This window comes from Enhydra lutris, unplaced genomic scaffold (assembly GCF_002288905.1).
Source record: "Enhydra lutris kenyoni isolate GAN:26980312 unplaced genomic scaffold, ASM228890v2 scaffoldscaffold15, whole genome shotgun sequence".
Lineage (NCBI taxonomy): Eukaryota > Metazoa > Chordata > Mammalia > Carnivora > Mustelidae > Enhydra > Enhydra lutris.
Window position 1 is genome coordinate 6185941 of NW_019154099.1, and position 22975 is coordinate 6208915.

Sequence of the window (22975 nt, forward strand, 5' to 3'; positions counted from 1 at the left end):
CCTGCTTGTGATCTCTCTGTCAAATAAATAAATAAAATCTTAAAAAAAAAAAAAAAATTAAAAATAGAACTACCATATGATCCAGCAATTCCACTTCTGGGAATATATCCAAAGGAAATGAAAACACTAACTCAAAGGATATCTGCACCCTTACGTTCACTGCAGCATTACTCACGATAGCTAAGACATGAAAACAACCTAAGTGTCCACCAATGAATGAATGGATAAAGAAGTTGTGGTGTGGGCGCCTGGGTGGCTCAGTGGGTTAAGCCGCTGCCTTCGGCTCAGGTCATGATCTCAGGGTCCTGGGATTGAGTCCCACATCGGGCTCTCTGCTCAGCAGGGATCCTGTTTCCCTCTCTCTCTCTCTCTGCCTGCCTCTCTGTCTACTTGTGATCTCTGTCAAATAAATAAATTAAAAAAAAAAAAAAAAAAAAGAAGTTGTGGTGTATACAGACAGTGGAATATTATTTGGCCATAAAAAAAAAAAACAAGGAAATCCTACCATGTCCAAAAACATGGTCAGACCCTAAAGACGTTATACTGAATGACATAAGTCAGAGAAAGACAAATACTGTATGAGTTCACTTATATGTGAATCTAAAAAAAAAAAAATACAAACTTCCAGTTACAAGATAAACACTAGAAATGTAATATACACGATGACTATAGTTAACAATAAACACTGTATACAGATAGGAAAGTTGTTCGGAGGTAGATCCTAAGAGCTTGTCACAAAGAGAAATTTCCTTTCTTTGGACTGTTATCTATATAAGATGATGGGTATTAACTAAAGCTATCGTGGTAATCATTTTATAATGTATGTAAATCAAATCATCATGCTCTATGCCTTAAACTTACTGATATATGTCAATTATTTCTCAATAAAACTAGAAAAAGACTTCACTGCAAAAAATAAAATGTGCCTTACCTTTTGAATCTAAAGTAAATACTAAAGTATTTACTGATGAAATGTTTAGAATTTGCTCCAAAATAATTAATGGTGTGGAAGGGAGTAATGGAGCTCTAAGTGAAGTAAGACTGGCCATGAGGAAGCTGGCGTAATAATATGCAAGAGTCATTATATAGTTCCCGCTACCTTTCGCTTATATTTGAAACTTCCATTAAAAAAGTTCTAGGTTCTAGGGTGCCTGGGTAACTAGGTGGTTAAGTGTCTGGTTAAGTGAGCCCATCTTGATCTTGATTCAAGCCCCATGTTGAGCTCCACATTGGGCATGGAGCCTACTTAAAAAGAAAAAAAGGTTCTAGGTTCTAATTCTGGTTTAGTACTAATACCCTCAGCATTATTTAAACTCTGTCCAGCACTAAAAGAAAATAAAGATTCAATGTAACTGAATCAGTGAGCTAAATGATCAGTGAGGTAACTCTAGCTCTTCAAACCATAAATTGGACATCAGTACTGCAGAATTTTGAGGAGATGGCCCGCAGGGTTTTTATGAGACGTCATGACACATGGTTCTATGACAATCAACTATGCTGGCTCCTATGTTTTCAAGACCCTCTTCTGTGCCATTTATTTTAAAAAAGAGAAATCACAAGGAGCACAAATTCAGTTTAAAAACTGAGAACACGACAAACCATAAGAGACTCTTAATCTCACAAAACAAACTGAGGGTTGCTAGGGGGAGGGGGGTTGGAAGAAAGGGGGTGGGGTTATAGACATTGGGGAGGGTATGTGCTATGGTGAGTGCTGTGAAGTGTGTAAACCTGGCGATTCACAGACCCGTACCCCTGGGGATAAAAATATATGTTTATAAAAAATTAAAAAAAATTTAAAAATTTAAAAAAAAAAAAAAAAAACTGAGAACACAGGACACCTGGGTGGCTCAGTCAGTTAAGTGTCCGTCTCTGGATTTCGACTCAGGTTGTGACCTCAGAGTCGTGGGATTAAGCCTGATGTCATGCTCCATGATCAGGAGGGAGTCCGCTTGAGATTCTCCCTTTCCCTCTCCCTCTGCCCTTTTGCCCCATGCTCATGCGCGAGCACACACTCTCTCTCTAAAGTAAATAAATAAACCTTAAAAAAAAAAAAAAAAAAACCTGAGAACACATATTTCCTACAAAAGGGGAGGGAAATGAATTACAAAATACAACTTGAAGGAAAAAGAACCTAACAGATTATGCTGTTCAATTTTTTAAAATTTTATTTCCTGTGACTTTATGGGAAGTTGATCTTGAGTTTACATCTTGAATGAGAATTAAAAAGAAAAAACCTATTTTTACTAGTACCAAACATCCAAAAGGTGTATGGGAGAGATCAAGATCAAATAAGAGAACCCTACCTCCATCATCACCAACTTATCAGGATATGCCAGATCTCCAGGAGCAGGTTTGTACCCCGTGATGTCTGTCTGAATGTAGATGTGGGTTCTGTAGACAAGGCGCTCTTGTACATCTTCTAACATCTGCTTTACTCCAGCTGCAAATGCTCCCAGTTGTTCAGCTGATAAAAAAGTATAATCATCCATTCCTTTATATTTAGAAAAATATTTTCTTTAAACAAGCAAAAATATTACTCAAGTGTCCAGCAGTAGTAGGAAGCATTTTTGCCTCTGGGACTGTGGTTGCATTCTATTTCAGTATGACTCAATGACCTCAGAAAAACTTAATAAATGTCTTTCAATTTCCTCAAATTTAAAATTAGGAAATAAATTTGCCCTTATACCTTTTTTCTGACACTCTGTGATATTATTTTTATTATTAACATGAATAATAAAGTCTGAATTTTAAAGTGTTTCGTGCTTGTTAAAAGTTATCTCATTCAGCTTCAGAACAATCCTGAGAGACGGCTAGGGCAGCTTATTCGTTGGGTTATCATCCCAATTTTACAAATAAATTGAGTCCCACAAATATTAAATGACTTATTAAGGTTTTCACGAAGAAATATGAGTAAAAAATTAAAACAAAGTATGAGTTCATACAGAATGTCTACATTCCTAAGATGCCATCAGTGTTAAGACAAACCATTAATTCTGTAACAACTTTCCAAGGGCTGGGGAGTTGGAGACACGATATAAAAAAATAAATATTCAAATTAATTTAATTCAGAGGCATTAATATGTAAGAAAATACACATCTTAGAATGAACTAAATGCAGCAGAATAAGAAACTCTGGAAACATAACAAACCTAGTGTCTCCTAAAGAAAGTCAAAGTGAGAACAATAATTTCTGCCAGTAAAATAATTACTTGAAGGGTTTTTGTAAAGTTACTCAAGTCAGGTTTTCTATGACAATCGAATCAAATATTAAAGAATGTATCAGATGGTTAGAGTTTTCCAGAGAATTCATTTTATTTGTAATTTCAAAAAAGATAAGTCATTATTATATACGTACACTAAAATAATTCTTGTTTTTAAATTAAGAGTATGCAATATAGTCAATGACTTCAGGTATTTTGGTAAGAATGTATTAGAAATGTCTAGCTCAAAACTGACAGTCCTCTCTGACAGATGCCAGAAAGAAAAGTGAACTATAATTTTATTACCAATTTTGCCCAGATCTTAAAATTCTTTTCCCATTTAATTTGAACCTTTAGTCAAAAAATATGGTGTATCTTGATTTTAAAAGGCATCAAACCAGGCTATAAAAATAATAAATTTCTATAGGTGAATGGGATAAAGAATAGAGGGTTTTGAAATTCATTGAGCCACAGATATAATTTTTAAAACTTTTGAAATTATCATTTCTAATTATTATTTACCATTGTTCTGTACATGATCTTCAAGCACCTCATTTTTAAGAATCCCACAAAGTTCTGACAGAGTTTCTAAGTGAATGACATGAATGATCAACGGCCTGAAGACATCATACAATGACACACACAGTTTCTCCAAAAGTTCACTAAAATGAAAGAATAAAACATGGTTATAAGTCGTAATCTTCAGGATTTTTCTAATGGTTTAAAAGGCATCATTGATTTCTTCTAGCCAATAAAAATAAAAATCTACTGGAAAATCATGCATGGGAACACTATTTAATGAGAAATCAAAGGGTGAAAATAATACTGTAGATTTTTCTTTGCTTTAAAAGCGCAAAATCCATACGCAGTCTTCAGCAGCCACTCCAAAGCAGCTGCCGTGGCCAAAAATCAATTTATGTCAATTTATTACAACTTTACTTATTTCAGCCATACTTTATATATGTCCTTTAAAACATAATAACAAATATTTTGGTTGATATAATTATCCTTTTATATTCTACATCATTTGTGAATCAAATGTACCATTGTCCCTAGGAAAGATGAACTGAAAATTCTTTAATACTTGGACTTAGATAAAACTCAAAGTACTTGGACATACAAGTATTTTTGACAATTTTAAACATTTGAAAAGAAAGACTTAAGTTGTCTATATTCTACATACTGTCCTATACATAGCATTTCATCAAAAGTGATCAACCTAATCAAAACTATAAGATACACTTGACTCTTCTTCATTATAAAAGTTATAATCTTGGAATCTCTCTAAGAGTCAAAATCACCAACATGAAGAAATCAAAAGTGACTAACACAGGAGCTGAAGAGACACTTTGAGAAAAATAAGGAAAAGGCATTAAATAGTGTCTGTATTTTTAAGTATCTTTCATTAATTAGAACAATTTTTTAGCTATAAGGAATTAGAATACTAGCTGGAGATAAAGGGATATACATTGCCAAGACTTAGTTTCCAATATAGGCTTCTTACTATCATACCACATTGTCTCCATAGATATATTATAAATAATATAAAAGCATGTTGGCCTTTAAATTGCACATTTATTTTAAAATAATCACTGTTCCATCCAATAATATTCTGTTCACACACTCATAAAAGTTAAAACACTTTGCAGTTAATTTTAAAATACTATAATATAATAAGCCACAATGATCATTAGCATATTAAATCTTAAAAACAAGAGTTTGTGTACCACCTACTCTAATTTTGATGTTGGCTTTGTGAAAAATTCATTGTAAAGTTGGTGCTCATCCTGGCATACATGGACCATAAAGGCACAGCCACTGCGAATCTGCAGGAAATAAACACACATTACATACAGTTAAAGACACACAATGATTCCAGCATTTATGAATAAAACAAGTACTCTATTTGAACTGAGATTATGCACATATATTCATAAAACAACACACTGAAAAACAGAAATTTCTTGGTTTACAGCAAAATATGAATATGGTTCATTTTTATTTTCTTCTTTTATTTTCTAAACTTTTGACAGTGAAAATACTCTTCTAGTTTAAGAGGGGGTATTTAATAAAACAATCTTTATGTATTTTTCTATAGTATGAATTAAAATTGCTAGACAAAAAAAGCACTTCTTCAGCAAAAGCTAAATTAAATCATGAGTATAAATCCACAAACTCAAAAACTTCATCTTTCAAGGAGTAATACTTGTTCGTGAATCTTCATTCTTCAAAAACAAGATCAAAATGAGAATATTTTAATAAGCTGAATGCTAATTACTGGATTCCTCATAACTGAAAGAAAAATTCTCTAAAAGTTTGTTGATATGGGATCCAAACTTATCTACCCAAATACAGCTTCAAAGACCAAAATATTTTAGAAGAAGGTTTAACATCAATCAAAACTAGCTGAAGCTTACCAAGGCACAATGATCTCTGTTATTCTGGCTTGTTAATTCTGTTACAGTACAAGTGATGCTAGGGCCCAAAAGGAGCTCCCGCTGGTCAAGGTAACACTGATGGATGTCATTTAGCAGTTGTTGGTATCTGATGAAAAGCGAATGAGATTAGAGTATAAATTTCTGATTTCAGGTATGGAAATTAAATCTGATCTTAAATTCCAGAAAAGATTTCAAAAACTCTAAAGCAATAAGGTCACCCCTCATTTGCCCACATTAAATACTAGAAATATTTATGTATGAAAAGAAAAAACAAACCATAATGAAGTGTGATTCAAAAACTGTAATTTTTATTCTTTTAAAGAAAGATTTATCTCCCAAGAGTACAGAAAGATCTTACAACTTTGAAATTAAAAGAAAATACTGCTATGGGAAAAAAAGATGCCTTGCAAACTCAAAGTCAGGTCTACAACCTTTCCCCAAAATAAGTTATGTGCTACAAGAAAAAGCCTGCATAGTATGAAAGGTAATTGCTCAGAAAGTATCAGGACCACATCAAGAAGAAGGCAGTTTGAAGAACTTCTAGGTACTCACTCAGGTATTTTTTCAGATCGCTGTTCTATTTGTTCGATAAGAGTCTGCAAAATAAAAGTATATTAAAATATATCTGTTTTAGTTATACTTTTAATTACTTCCTGATTTTAATTAATACATGCTAATGTTAGAAAACCTGTAAATACAGGGGCGCCTGGGTGGCTCAGTGGGTTAAAGCCTCTGCTTTCAGCTCAGGTCATGATCCCAGGGTCCTGGGATCGAGCCCTACATCGGGCTCTCCATTCAGCGGGGAGCCGGCTTCCTCCTCTCTCTGCCTGCCTCTCTGCCTACTTGTGATCTCTGTCAAATAAATAAATAAAATCTTTTCTTAAAAAAAGTCACCTATAATACCATAAAATAACCACAACTAATATTTTAGAATATTCTTTCAGTTTTTTGTATACACACTATAGTTACTATATTTAAAAAAAAAACAAACCTGGAATTATACATTCAACATGATTATCTGCTTTCAAAAAATTACATTCCAAAACATCATCCTACTCAACATCAGATGAAAACATATGGAAAGCCTTAGCACAGTGCCTGGCACCTAGTAAACACTTGATGAATTACTATTATTATTATTTAAAACATTATTTTAAATGGCTACATAATAAACCCTTGGGCAAATGTACCATAAGTCAAATATTGTGTTAGACATCTAGACTGTTCCTGAGAAGAAAAGTCCAGTGGTTAGGAGCTCTGGGCCTGGAGTGAAACTAGAGGGTCTGGGTGTCAGCTCCCCAGGAGCTGTCTGGGCCCAGGAGGGTGGGCTCACTTCTCTGAGTTTCCACTTTGTACCACATAAAGCAGGTATAAGAACAGTACCCACTTCCCAGCTGGGGATCCCCAACAAAAGAGATAAATACTTATAGGGGCTTTGCTCCATTCTCCTAAAATGTTTTTTGAAAAAGGAATTGATTTACCTCCCTGTCAGTAGTATTGTCTCCCTCACCAAAACCTCAAAAGGACTGACTGCTACAACTTAATCTGCCATTGTCTTGACCAAAAAAAAAAAAAAAAAAAAAAAAGGCATCTAACCTTAAACTGCACATATTCTCCACTGAGGCTACAGATGCACTCATATTTAATGAACCATCTGCATTTTCTTGGCAAAATCTGGTCGTTTATATATCAGATATCCATCTTTCTTACTGAGTTAGAAGTACTCTTAGTACATTAAAAAATATTAACCTTCTCACTTATCTGTTGCAAACATCCTACTTTCTGCTTTTCTTTGGCTGTCTAAAATTCAGAAAATGTAATTTTTATATCCTGAATCTTTTACTCTGTAATTTTTTCCCAGTAATTTCTGCTAGGGTTTTTTTTTTCCTGCTAATTTTTACATTTAACTCTTTAGTTCACTTAGAATGTATTTTGGTAATGTTATAAAGTTTATAGAGTTTACTTTTTTCCCCCAAATACTCAGCAAGTCTTCTCAATACTATGTAGAAAACTCTAACCCTTCCTCTTTAAGACTGATTTCCTTTTATATCAAGTTGTAGAATTTCTCACCCCAATGATCCATCAATGAATTCTTGAATCAGTATCAATGTATTTTTCAAATTTACTTGTATAATTGTCTTGCTTATTTAGTATACCAGATAAATTTTCGCATCATCCAGAAAGAAATTCCACTGGAATTTCTGTTAAGATTATATTTGATGATGAATTATATTAGGAGGAACTGACATTTAAAAAATTAAGTCTCGGGATGCCTGGGTGGTTCAGTCAGCTAAGCCTCTGCCTTCAGCTCAGGTCATGATCCCAGGGTCCTGGGATCAAGCCCCACATTGGGGTCCTTGATCAGGGGGGAGCCTGCTTCTCCCTCTGCCTGTGGTTCCCCCTCCTTGAGCCTGCTCTCACTCGCTTTGACAAATAAACAAATAAAACCTTTAAAAAAAATTAAAAATTAAGTCTCCTTGATCAGAAACAAGAGAAGCTTATCATTTATTCAATCTCTTAAAATTTTCTGTCTAGTTTTGTCATTTTCTTCATCCTTGTATTTCCAGTAGAGTTATTTCTAGGTAAGTATTTCATGCTGTCACTAATACAAATAGGACTCCATTGCATGTATTCATTGACTACCATTGGTAAATGGCATGTAGGAAAGCCACCAATAATTATATAATAACTTTATATTCATCTACCACACTGAGCTATATCACACTTATCTATACTACTTCTTTTCTAATCAAATTTTTACCACTGGTATTTGACTACTAAGCAAAAGCACCAATCAGGCATAAGCTAAACCTTATACCATCAATGAACCACTATTCTCCTGTATCTTCTATAAATAAGACCAAGTGTCTCTTATTTCAAAAAACAAAAAAACCGAGGGAGGAGTTAAGATGTCAAGATGTTAAGGAGTAGGGAGACCCTAAGCTTGTCTCAACCCTCAAACACAGCTTAATAGTCATCAAGTCATTCTGAACACCCAAGAAATCAACTGGAGGTCTGAGAGAACAAACACTGCAAATCTACAAGAAGAAAAGCAACCTCCTCTTGAAAGGCAGGAGGTGCAGAGAGTTAACTTGGGGAAGATACAGCTGTTGGTAAGGAGGAGGGCACCTGTTTACCGCACCTACTGCAAAGTATTAGAAGCAGCACAGCACAAAATCTGAACTTTTAGAAGTCCTCTACCATGGGGGACGTGCCTGGCTTCAAGGTGCTCAGGTGGCAAAGTGGGCAGAATCCCAGTGGTGACATCTTGGTCTGAAGATCGCCTGGGTCACAAGAAGAAGGGGTGGCGCCACTGTTTCCAGGAAAAGGAGCAAGAGCAGTGGGTCTTGGTATCAGCTTTCCGCTCTGTTTTGCCATAAACTGTGAACAACTGCGCAGTCATGTGACCACTTTTCCTGGGACGTGCCAGCAAATGACAAAAGCAGGGCAAGACCCTCCCCAGGAGAACAGCATAGGTATACACCAGGAGAGTTCTTAAAATTTTGGAGTTTTGAAACGAAGTCACACCCCCGAGATAAAAAAGCTCAGACACAGGCATGGTGAACACAGAGTTCAGAGGGAAACCAAACACAAAGAGTGGTGACTGACTGCTCTTCTGTGAGGGCTCACTGAAGAATAAGAGCACAGACTTTCAGCCAAGACCCGGGCACCACTGTATTCATCCTTTCCATCAGTGCCTTCAGGGAGCAAAATAGCACACCTAGAGGAGGCTGGAGCGGCATACACCAAGCCTCCTGCACCCTGGACGCACATTTCCTTTGAAACAAGTCCATTTGAGAAGCAGGGCAGGAGGCCCTGGCCCACCACCCCCAGACGACAAGCACAAACTCACTGCCCAAGTCTACTGATCATAGAGGACTGCAAAGCTTCAGCTCTTGCGGAAATAGATTCTCGCTTCTTTTTTCACTTTTATTCTTTATTTATTTATTTTTTCATTTCTTTTCTTTTCCAAGTCCTTATCTTTTATTGTTAATTTTTTAATTTTTATTTATACATATATTTCTAATTTTTTATTTTCACTTTTTTATTTTGGGACATAGATTCTTTTACAAACAGACCAAAACACACACAGGATCTACTTTATTTGGTTTTTTTTTGTTTTTTTTCTTTGTTTGGGTTTTTTGTTGTTGTTTTTTTTTCTTTCTTCTTTTCTTTTCTGGACAAAATGACAAGATGGAGAAATCCACCCCGAAAGAAAGAATAGGAAATAGAACTCAAGGCCAAGGATTTAATCAACACAAATATAAGTAAGATGTTTGAACTATAATTTAAAACTACGATTATAAGAATACAGCTGTCCTCGAAAAAAGCATAGAAGACACCAGAGAATCCCTTCCTGCAGAAATAAAGAACTAAAATCTAGTCAGACCAAAATTAAAAGATAAAAACAAGGATGGACGAATGGCCATAAAAACAAGGATGGACGAATCAGAGGAGTGACTCAGTGACAGAGAAAAAAAAAATTATGAAAAATAATGAAGCTGAAAAGGAGGAAAGAAAGGCAGACTGAGGAAATTCAGCAACTTATTAAAACATATTAACATTCATATCCTAGGAGTCCCAGAAGACAAAGCAGGAGAAAAAAGAGGAGGATGTTTATTCAAATAAATTATAGCTGAAAACTTCCCTAATCTGGGGAAGGACACAGACATCAAAATCTAAGCAGCACAGAAAACTCCCATTAAATTCAACAAAAGCTGGCCATTGCCAAGGTATATTATAGTCAAATTCACAAAATACACAAACAAGGAAAGAATCCTGAAAGCAGCAACAGGAAAAAAGTCCTTACCCTACAAGGGAGGACAGCTCAAGTTCATAGCAGAGCTGTCCACAGAAACTTAGCAGACCAGAAGAGTTGCAGAAAATATTCAATGTGCTGAAATAGGAAAAATATGCAGCCAAGAATTCTTTATCCAACAAGGCTGTCATTCCCAATAGGAGACATAAAGAGTGTCCCAGGCAAACAAAAACTAAAGGAGTTCATAACCAATAAATCAGCCCTGCAAGAAAGTTTAAGGGACTCTTTGAGTGGTAGAAAAGAAGACCAAAAGCAACAAACTCTATAAAGGACCAGAGAACATCACCAGAAACACCAACTCTACAAGTAACACAATGGCATTAAATTCATATCTTTCAATAATAACTGTGAATTTAGGGGCACTGAGTGGCTTAGTCGGTTGAGTGTTTGCCTTGGGCTCAGGTCATGATCTCCAGGTCCTAGGATCAAGCCCCATGTCAGGCTTCCTGCTTAGCAGGAAGTCTGCCTCTCTCTCTTGCTCTCTCTCCCAATGCCCCTCCCTACTGGTTATTCTTTCTCTCTCAAATAAATAAAATCTTTAAAAATAAATAAAAAATAAAAAATGATCACTCTGCATGTAAATGGACTAAATGCTCCAATCAAAAGACACAGGGTATCAGAATGGGTAAAAAAAAAATAACCAAGACCTATCTATATGCTGTCTCCAAGAGACTCATTTTAGACCTAAAGATACCTGCAGTTTGAAAGTAGGGGGATAGAGAACCTTTTATCATGCTAATGGACATCAAAAGAAAGCCAGAGTAGCCATACTTATATCAAACAAAGTAGATTTTACAATAAAAACTATGATGAGAGATGAAGAAGGGTGTTAAATCATAATTAAGAGGTCTATCCATCAAGAAGATCTACCAACTGTAAATATTTATGCCCCCAACTTGGGAGCACCCAAATATATGAATCAATTAATGATAAATATAAAGAAACTCTTTGATAATAATATAATAAGAGTAGGGAACTTAACAACCCACTTACAGAATTGGACTAATCATCTAAGCAGAAAATCAACAAGAAAACAAAGGCTTTGAATGACACACTGGACAGATGGACTTAACAGACAGTTTCAGAACATTTCATCCTAAAGCAGCAGAGTACACATTCTTTTCAAGTACACATGGAACATTCTCCAGAACAGATCACATACTCAGTCACAAATCAGCCCTCAACAAGTACAAAAAGATCGAGATCATACCATGCATATTTTCAGACCACAAAGCTATGGAACATGAAGTCAACCACAAGGAAAAATTTAGAAAGACCTCAAATACATGGAGGTTAAAGAACATCCTACTAAAGAATGAATGCGCTACCCAGAAAATTAAAGAAGAAATTAAAAAGTACATAGAAGCAAATGAAAATGAAAACACAACAGTCCAAAACCTTTGGGAAGCAGCAAACGCAGTCCTAAGAGGGAAGTACAATGCAATACAGGCCTATCTCAAGAAGCAAAAGAAGTCTCAAATACACAACCTAATCATACACCCAAAGGAGCTAGAAAAGGAACAGCAAATGAAGCCTAAAGCCCGCAGAAGAAGGGTAATAAGGAGACTGGAGCAGAAATAAATAATTCAATAGAAACAAACAAACAAACAAAACAGTAGAATGGATGAACAAAATTAAGAGCTGGTTCCTAATTAAGAAAACTGATAAATCCCTAGCCAGACTTATCAAAAAAAAAAAGAAAGAAAGAAAGAAAAGAGAGACAAAATAAACCAAATAGATAAAATCATGAATGAAAGAGAAGAGATCACAACCAACACCACATAAATACAAACAATTATAAGAGAATACTATGAAAAAGTATCTTCCCGGGCAACCAGGAAGAAATGGATAAATTCCTGGAAACTTACAAACTAGTAAACTGAAACAGGAAGAAGTAGAAAATTAGAACAGACCCCATAACCAGCAAAGAAATTGAATCCGTAATCAAAAATCTCCCAAAAGCGGTGCCTGGGTGGGTCAGTGGGTTAAAGCCTCTGCCTTCGGCTCAGGTCATGATCCCAGTGTCCTGGGATCGAGTCCCACATTGGGCTCTCTGCTCAGCGGGGAGCCTGCTTCCCCCTCTCTCTCTGCCTGCCTCTCTGCCTACTTGTGATCTCTGTCTGTCAAATAAATAAATAAATAATCTTTAAAAAAAAAAAAAAATCTCCCAACGAACAAAAGTCCTGCGCCAAATGGCTTCCCAGGGGAATCCTACCAGGCATGTGAAGAAGAGCTAATATCTACCCATTCTTCTCAAACTGTTCTAAAAAATAGAAATGGAAGGAAAAGTTCCAAACTCATTCTACAAAGCCAGCATTAGTGTGATATTAAACCAGACAAATACCCAACTAAAAAGAAGAATATCCCTGATGATCCCAATATCCCTAATGAACACAGATGTAAAAAACTTCAATAAATACTAGCAAATCAAATTCAACAGTACATTAAAAGAACTATTCACCACAATTAAGTGGGATTTATTCCTGGGCTCCAGCAGTGATTCAATATTCACAAATGAATCATTGTGATACACCACATTAATGAAACAAAGGATAAGAACCATATGATCCTGAAAAAGATTTGACAAAATATAGCATCCTTTCCTGATAAAAACCTCAATAAGCAGGGATAGATGGAATATACCTCAACATCATAAAGACCGCATATCAAAGACCCACGGCTAATATCATCCTCAATGGGGAAAAACTGAAAGCCTTTCCCCCAATGATCAGGAACAAGACAATGATGTCCACTCTCACCATTACTATTTTACATAGTAAAGGAAGTCTTAGTCTCAGCAATCAGACAACAAAAAGAAATAAAAGGCATCCAAATCAGTAGGAAGAATTCAAACTTTCACTATCTGCAGACAACATGATACCCTATGTAGAAAACCCGAAAGACTGCCAAAAAATTCCTAGGTATACATGAATTCAGCAAAGCTGCAGGATGTAAAATCAGTATGCAGAAATCTGTTGCATTTTTATACACCACTAATGAAACGGCAGAAAAAGAAATCAAGGATCAATCCAACTTGCAACTGTACCATAAACAGTAAGATACCTAGGAATAAACCTAAATAAAGAGGTAAAAGATCTGTACTTTGAAAACTATAGAACACTTACAAAAGACACCAAAGAGGACACCAAAAAATGGAAAAACATTCCATTCTCATGGATTAGAAGAAAAAACATTGCTAAAATATCTTTACTACCCAAAGGAATCTACACATTTAATGCAATCCCTATCAAAATTCCAACAATATTTTTCACAGAGCTAGAACAAACAATCCTAAAATTTGTATGAAATCACCAAAGACCCCAAATAGCCAAAGCAATTCTGAAAAACAAAACTAGAGGCATCACAATTCTGGATTTCAAGCTATTATTACAAAGCTGTAGTCATCAAGATAGTATGGGACTGGCACAAAAACAGACACATAGATCAATGGAACAGAACAGAGAACCCAGAACTGGATCCATAACTATTATGGTCAACTAATCTTCAAAAAAGCAGGAAAAGAATATCTATTGGATAAAAGACAGTCTCTACAACAGTTGGTGCTAGGAAAACTGGACAGCAACATGCAGAAGAATGAAAATAGACCACTTTCTTACATCATACAGAAAAATAAATTCAAAATGGATGAAAGACCTAAATGTGAGACAGGAAACCATCAAAATCCTAGAGGAGAACATAGGCAGCAACCTCCCTGACCTCAGCCATAGCGACTTCCTACTAGATACATCTCTGGAGGCAAGGGGTAAAAAATCAAAAATGAATTAATAGGACTTCATTAAGATAAAAAGCTTCTGGGGGCACCTGGGTGGCTCAGTTGTCAAGCGTCTGGTTTCGGCTCAGGTCATGATCCCAGGGTCCTGGAATCAAGCCCCGCATCTGACTCCTTGCTCAGTGGGGAGCCTGCTTCTCCCTCGCCTGTATTCCCTGCCTGTATTCCTTCTCTCGCCGACTCTCTCTCTGTCAAATAAATATAAAATAAAATCTTTAAAAAAAAAAAGAAAGATAAAAAGCTTCTGCACAGTGAAGTAAACAATCAACAAAACTAAAAGGCAGCCTATGGAATGGGGGAAGACATTTGCAAACCACGTATCTGACAAAGGGTTAGTTCCAAAATCTATAAAGAACTTATCAAACTCAACACACGCAAAAAAACCAATAAACCAGACAAGAAATGGGCAGAAGACATGAACAGACATTTTTCCAAAGAAGACACCCAGATGGTGAAGAGACACAAAGATGTAGAGAAAGAGGAACCCTCTTACACTGTTGGTGGGAATGCAAACTGGTACAGCCACTCAGTGAGTAGTAGTATGGAGGTTCCTCAAAAAATTAAAAATAGAACTACCTTCCGATCCAGCAATTGCACTATTGGGTATTTACCCAAAGGATACAAAAATACAGATTCAAAGGGATACATGCACCCTGATGTTTATAGCAGCATTATCAACGATAGCCAAACTATGGAAAGAGCCCAAATGTCCACTGACTGATGAATGGATAAAGAAGATGTGGTATATACATACAATGGAGTACTACTCAGCCATCAAAAGAAATGAAATCTTGCCATTTACAATGACATGATTGGAGCTAGAGTGAAATAATGCCAAGTGAAGTCAGTCAGTCAGAGAAAGACAAATACTGTATAATCTCACTCATATGTGGAATAGAAGAAAGAAAACAGATGCATATATGGGAAGGGGGAAAAGAAAAGAGAGAGAGGGAAACATAAGAGACTCTTAATGATAGAGAACAAATAGACAGTTGATGGGAGGGAGGTGGAAGGGGAAAGAGCTAGGCAAGTGATGGGTATTAAAAAGGGCACTTGTGATGAGCACATATGTAAGTTTTACTCCAGAAACCAACACTGCACTATATGTTAACTAACTAAAATTTAAATTAAAGAAAAAAAATCCTTCAACTGACTCTCGAGAGAAATAGCAAGAGAGTCAGAGGCAACAAAAGTAGACTACTTTCTAGTATCTTCACAATGAGTAGAAAAAAGATAAATGTGCCAGCTCCAGTCAACTGTATCTTGCATATCTTAAATGTGTAAATATTAACACATATACCTACTTTCTGTACCCTCCATTTCCAATCACTCAATCAAGATAAATATTTAGTGCATTCCTTTATGTACCAGGCACTGTGCTAAGGAGAATAAATAAGGCACATGTTCCCCGCCTCAAGAATACACTACCAACGCCCGATCAACCCCTATTTCCCATGGACTACTGAAAAATCTTCCTTGTTCATCAGACCTCCCTGTCTCAAAACTCTTTTCACCATAATCTATTCTTCATAGCGCATCATTAAATCAAAAGAAATGGTAAATCTGACCAAATCATTCTGTTTAAAAAACTTCACTTATTGGAGCCCCACATCAAGCTCCGCACTCAGCAGGGAATCTGATGGACATTCTCTCCCCCTGTCCCTCCCCCCCAGACTGCTCATTCTAACTAAATAAATCTTTAAAATAAATAAATAAATACAATAAAATACTTCACTAGTTGTCCACTTTTCCTGAATTAGCATAACATGTGGTACCCCTTGTGAAATAATGTCTACAGTCTTTCCTGTCTTTTTTCCCAACTGGATGCCATTAATGTCCTGTGTTTTGATCATAACAAGTTACAAGTTCTCTCAAAATACATGTCTACAACTGTCCCTATACATATTGTTCTCTCTGTATAAAACACCTTATCAATCCCCTCAAGCCCACTATAAACCTGAGCTTTTTAAGCTCAAATATCACATCCATCTAGACTCCTTCCCCAACCATCATAGAAGAGCTAGGTGTTTCCTGCTCTGTGCCCTTAAGACATCACACTGTAGAAGGGCAATGCCTACCTTTCATTAGTGTTCATTTCCTGGTATAAGCAAAGGGTCTAACATACAGTAGAACTTCAAAAGCGCTGGCTAAATAAACCTCATAGCAATATCCTATTTATGTCAATAGACTTACTCTGACTTTGGGAGCAGCAGCTCGAAATTTCACATAAAATAATGTGAAGGCATTGTCTGCACTAGGTATGGATGCAGGATCCTAAAGAGACATGGGGGAGGGGATGGAAGGAAGATAATTAGCAAACAAATAATTATTCAGAAAATGTGACATCAAATATTCCAAACAGCTACTGCTTGTCCTATATACCAACCAAAAGCTTAGAGAGAAAAATCTCAAAAAGAAATTACATATTAGTATTATTGCTACAAATGAGAAATACTTATGTGGAGCTGTCACCTCCTTCCTCTTTATCATTAAAATCTACATGATTTTTGGTAGTAAACAGACTTGAATTCAGACTCATGCTCAGTCACTTACTGACAGTAGGATATTGGTCAAATTACTGGACCTCTCTGAGATTCAGTGCATCTCAGAGAATCTCAAATCTCAAATATTATCACCATCAAATGGTGATAATATAAACTCATAAAGGGCTACTGGGTGGCTCAGGTGGTTAAGCGTCTCCCTTCGGCTCAGGTCATAATCCCAGGGTCCTGGGATTGAGCCCTGCATCAGGCTCCCAGCTCAGTGGGGAGCCTGCTTCTACCTCTCCCACTCCCTCTGCTGTGCTGTCAAATAAATAAATAAAATCTTTAAGTATGTGTGTGTGTGTGTGTGTGTGTGTGTGTGTGTGTGTATTCATAAAGGTTTTATGCAGCTCAATAGTAAAGTACTAGCTACTAGTACACAGTAGGTACTAGTACTGATTAGGTATTAATTTCCTAAACTTTTTAAAATTTTTACAAAATAGAAAAATTATATAATCTGGCCTTCATATCAGCTAAGAGCAATGTGAACTATAAACTGCAACCCCAAAATCAGTGGCTTTGAACTGAAAGTTCAAGAAAAGATTCCATGTTCTTTAGAAAGTGAGCTTAAAAAATAGAACGCATAATCTTTGTTTTTATTTTCTTATGAAAGAAATGTGTTTAATGACCATCTTAGCCAGCTCTACTCTTAATTCTTTTTTTTTTTTTTAAGATTTTATTTATTTGACCGAGAGAGAGATCACAAGTAGGCAGAGAGGCAGGCAGATGGGGCGGGGGGAGCAGGATCCCCGCTGAGCAGAGAGCCCGATGTAGGGCTTGATCCCAGGACCCTGAATTCATGATCTGAGCCGAAGGTAGTGGCTTAACCCACCAAGCCACCCACACGCCCCTCTACTCTTAATTTTCTAACATAACACTCTGCTCAATTTCCACCTAGCTTGCTCCTTCCATCTGTAATTGACTAATTTGTTTGTTTCCTTCTTCACTGATTACTTCTCCTGAATATAAGCTCCATGAACACAGGGACCTTGCTGGCTCCCTCTCGCTACTGTATGGTTCCCAGTACAATGCCAAGCCTTGAGAAGTCACTCAATAAAAATATATTTACTAAACACAGAAAATTAGCTATCATACATAAAGAAAAAAATTCAAAGTCTCCATCGTATGTAATCCCACCTCTAAGACAGAACCACTTTTTATCATTTTGGTGTATTTCCTTCCAATATTTTTATGAATTAGATAAGAAAATGTTTTAAGTGACGAATAGTTTAAATCTTATTATTTACCATACAGTACTGAGTACTTCTCACACTATTAAATATTCTTTGAAAATAAGATTCTGATGCACAGATATAATAGAGCCATTTTTTCTATTATAAATAAAACAGATATTATTATTTAACAAAAGGTAACAAAATGTTTTTAGAGTACTGAGTACTAATCTCACACTTAGATTATGAAAGATAAATGAATTAAAAAAGGAAAAGAAGAGAAAAAACACTTCACCAGTTAACTCACCCTTTTTAATAACTGATTTGTGAGGTTTTGTAGTATGTTCACAGTGTATGTCTTCATAAGGTGCAAAGCTTTAGAAAGACATTGCTTGAACTTCAGCAAATATACAGGATAATCTTTAAAATTTGGCTGTAAAGGAAAGGGAAAGATTTACAAAGAGGAAACAAACACAGGCAAAGTAAACAATGAAAACAAACCTGTCCTTTATATGGTCTTATACAGATCATAAGCTCGGCAAAGACAAATACACACTGCCCCTTCCCTCATACCCACCCAACCCAAAGTTCACTTTAAGCCATATGGCTTTTACAAAGAACCTACAATAGTACCTGTTTTCACTAACCAAAAGAAATCCACAGAGGATTTTCACTTTTCTGAAATGGTAACTGCTTCTTCACTTTATGCCACTTTGGCTTACAAAAGGTTTCATAGGAACATTCTACTTTCATATAATGGGGGAAACCTAAACAGCTATAACTCCTTGGGGCACAGAAAAAGGCTAATTAAATCAAAGGGCCTGTTCCTTTATTTCCTCCCAAGTAACATTTTTTGTTTGTCAAAGAAGTATCTAAAACAATAGGAAGTCAACAGCCTGAAAATCACTCGTCCTTTTAGGTGGGATAGAACAGTGTCAGCTAGGATCTCTTTCTACTCCAGGGATTGCCTCAGCAACTGAAGTACTTTTTTACATCACTACTGACAATGTCTAAGAATTTACTACAGTCTTTCTTCAAGTATATTACAGATCTACTTTTCCCTTCAGAAGAAATAATTACTTTATAGCATAAGAAATGATATAACAGGGATGTTAAGATTTCTTAAAAACATAAAGAAATCCCATGACTTACATGTGATGAGATATATGTTATACAATCATCTAACTTGGCCAGCATAGGTATAAATCCTTCACTATTAACAGACAATGTAGGAGAATTCAATTTCTTTAAGGAAAGAAAAAAAACTTAATTCACAAAAAATATACAGGCAAAAGTTGAAAATTATGTATTAGAATTAGCATATTTCTCATTAGGCTATAACCCAGTTATACCAGCATCTTTACATTTTAAGAATCACCAAAATATCCTCAAATATAGCCCATGTGAATTAATAATGAAAGGACAAAAAAAATACTGATTTAATTCAGTTTATTCCTAATTAGCTTTAAGAGGGCTCTTCATAAATTAACAAGTATTTATATTACCCCATTGTACAACATTATACTAAAATAACACATCAACTACCTAGATTTCCCATTTTCTAGTACTTTGTAACATATACAAATTTTGTACTTTCAAACACTGGTGATTTTCTCAAGGTTAAAGGATTAACTAGCAGTCATACCATGTTTAGCAGTCATATTACAAAAGTAAAACATATATAAGTAAAATATAAGTAAACACATATAAAAATATATACAAGTAATAATAATGTAAGTACAAATATATATAACATAAATGTTATATATATACTTAATATATAAAATTACACATTAGAATATATAAAACTATATAACATACATCTTTAATATAATTATACAAAAATATAAATAATTTATGTTAAAATGTAAAAAAAAAGTCAATTATTTCTTATCTTGATAGCTTGGCAATGAACAATTTCCTTATATTCCATTGTTAACTAGCTCCTAGCTTTTATCTTTGTAGTAAACCACAATAATTATGATTAATTTAATAAGTTTACTAACTTATATATAGTAAGTATGATTAATTTATGAGCCAGAAAGACATAGGGATATAATTTACACAGCAGTTTTAACTGAGACTATTATTTTGGGATACAAGCATGCATTATAAGGATTATACTTCAAACTAAACTGAGATTAACTTAAAAAATATTTCAATTACTAATAATAGCACAACCACAGCAAGATTTAAAATTTAATATTCCTTCTTACAATCTTCACAGCTTACAAATAAGACACCGTAAGTGGTAACTGACAAAGAGAGTTTAATAATAATAATATAATTTAAGAACTACAACTTAAATCATATTTGAAAAAATCTGAACTGGTGATTATCTCCATCTGATACAAATAGGAATACCTATCAGCAAGCAAACTATCAAGTTCAAATATCACTCAGTCTAATTTAGAAATCTAAAGATTATATTCAGAAAGGGAAATATAAAATAAGGTCATTAACTTTACAAAAAGTAAAAAACCATGCTTACTGTGTTAATAGTTTCCAATTCATTAAAATAGGAAAGCTTTTGTTGAATGTTTTCAGCCAGATCAACAAGTTCCGACTTGCATTTTTTAAAAGAGAAAAAATCAGTGTAAGAACATAAGAATCAACACTCCAGTCTCAAAATTACATTGAATAGATTTATACCAGACAGATAGGTTTATGTTTGACATAAGATTTCAGACTAATGCTCAAAGATTTCTGCAATTATGGACTAATAAGCAATGATTAATACAGCAACTTACATATGTTCTTTCATAAAACATTAAATGCCTTTTTAAAAAACACACAACAGACACAGAGAAAACACAGATAAAATAGCTTCAAAGTTCTATCTTTTTTTTTTAAGATTTTATTTATTTATTTGGCAGACAGAGATCACAAGTAGGCAGAGGCAGGCAGAGAGACAGGGGGAAGCAGGCAGAGAGCCCGATGTGGGGCTTGACTCCAGGACCCTGGAATCATGACCCGAGCCGAAAGCAGAGGCTTTAACCCACTGAGCCACCCAGGCACCCCTAAATGTTCTATCTTTAAATCATAAATATAACTACAATCTAGATTAGTTCATCTTTTCATAAACCCCACCATTACTACAATCACTGACCTTGTTTGAAAAATGTGGTTAGTAAAGAGTACACAGAGCAAACTAATGTACCCTCTTCACTCTGAAATTGTGCTGATGTAACAACTCAAAAACATAGGAAAGCTTGCTTTGCCCCGTTCCCTCATGTAAACTTATTTAAAATACAAAACAGTCTGACAATGTAACAATCTGCATGCTTATTTAGCACAAGGCCTCATACAGCACAGTTCAATATATACTTAGAGAAATTAAAGAAATTATAATTAAATTCTATTTATCTACTTAAAAATAAAATATTAAACATGATCACTAATCCTCTCCCATACTCCAAATTACCTGTTCTTTTAGGAGCTGTTCACAGGCTTCATGGAGGGTTCCTGTCTTATTGGACACAAAGAGATACTGTTTCTGCAATGATTCCAGATGCTGAAGAGCACTGTTTACATCATTCAATATAGCATCACACTGCTCCTGAAACCCAGACAAGTAATCCCTCATCTGTCTAGAAAACAGAACCAAAAGGGGATTGGCAATAATATTTTCCCCCAATAAGCAGAGTCAATAAACAATAAAGTCTCATTTTTCCCCAAATGCTTGAATTTCAGGAAAGAAGTCTGACCGTTCACTAAAGCTAATTATATGCAAAAACTATGTTAACACCTTTTTCAATAATTTAGAGGGAAATCATTAAAACTATAAACAACAAAAGGAATCAGCCTTGAAGTCACAAGCTGGCTTTTCACATATAAGGTAACAAATCAACAGCTCAACTTTCAAAAACTATGACACTAGGGCCATCCCAAGTTATGGAGCAGGTCAATCCCTCCGGTCACTTATGCCAAAAATCCCATGATGGTGTGATGCCATGGAAAGAATTTTGGACTTGGAATTAGAAGACAAGTACAAGTCCCAGCTCTGCCCAAGTCTCTATGACATTAGGCAAGTTATGCCTCAGTTTGCGATTTGTAAAATGGGAAAAATAATACTTTTCTTCACACAGCTGCTCTAGAGATTAAGTGGAATCATGTATCAAAGAGCCTAACATATAGCCTAGCAATAACGGTCACTTAATAAATGTTAAATAAATGCAGTTATTCAACCCACAGTCCCCAAATCAGCTAGAAACTATGCACCATCATTTCTTCCATGCTATCAATACACACAAACAGAACAACATGGTTATCTACAGGCTAGGTGAGCATTCCTCAAATCTCTTGGGTCTCTACTTCTAAAGAAAGCAACAAATATCTCTTATAGTGCCTGTAAAATTCCCACTTGAACCTAAATCTTTCTAGGGTTATCTAAAAACTAATGTCTGTACCTCTCCACCTATTAATTATAACTATTTTTTTTAAATCACACAATTTCTCTCTAGCTCTTTTTAAAGAAAATATTGCTGTTGGAATTTCGTTTGTGCCTTAATTTTGTTTGAAGACACAGATTATGAAATGCTGCAGATGACTGTGATTTAAAAATCAGGATAGCCAACAAACTAAAGAACCACATACCTGTATTTAGTTCCTTCATCCTGATCCATCTGAGTCTGTAGCTTTGCAAACCATGAGAAAAACTGGAAAAATAAAGAGTATTATATTGTCAACAAAACCAAAACAGACAAAATGCAAAGTGGCTATATGTTAAACAGCAAGTCAAAAGGGTAGACACTATCTAAGTCTTATTGTTTGGGGCTCAGATATTAATAATTACTTTTAACCAGGAGATAACAATTTAATTCCATAGTCATTATCTACATGCTAGGAAAAGCAAAGGATATTAAAAACACTGGCCATATCCATATCCAGAGTCAAACAAGGAGGAGGAGTAAAGATACAAAATATGTAAAAAATATATATTCTTTCCTAAGAGGCTAATGCCTATTTGCTACTTTGCTCAATTTGAGTAGGTAACTTAGGGTTTGGGGGTAA

The 22975-nt window shown here is 35.3% G+C and overlaps 1 protein-coding gene across 3 annotated transcripts in view; it reads right to left on the minus strand.

The window, feature by feature from the left end:
- The window catches only part of LOC111146982 (component of oligomeric golgi complex 3), a 78281-nt gene that overhangs the window by 41472 nt on the left and 13834 nt on the right, over positions 1-22975 (minus strand). For all 3 annotated transcript variants that reach the window (XM_022502788.1, XM_022502787.1, XM_022502789.1), the window contains 11 exons: positions 22559-22620; positions 21387-21552; positions 20454-20528; positions 19115-19207; positions 18270-18395; positions 16441-16521; positions 6191-6234; positions 5618-5744; positions 4935-5026; positions 3723-3862; positions 2304-2464 (listed from right to left, as the gene is read on the minus strand). In XM_022502788.1, the coding sequence (XP_022358496.1) occupies positions 2304-2464; positions 3723-3862; positions 4935-5026; positions 5618-5744; positions 6191-6234; positions 16441-16521; positions 18270-18395; positions 19115-19207; positions 20454-20528; positions 21387-21552; positions 22559-22620 (1167 nt within the window). The remainder of the gene's footprint in view (positions 1-2303; positions 2465-3722; positions 3863-4934; positions 5027-5617; positions 5745-6190; positions 6235-16440; positions 16522-18269; positions 18396-19114; positions 19208-20453; positions 20529-21386; positions 21553-22558; positions 22621-22975) is intronic.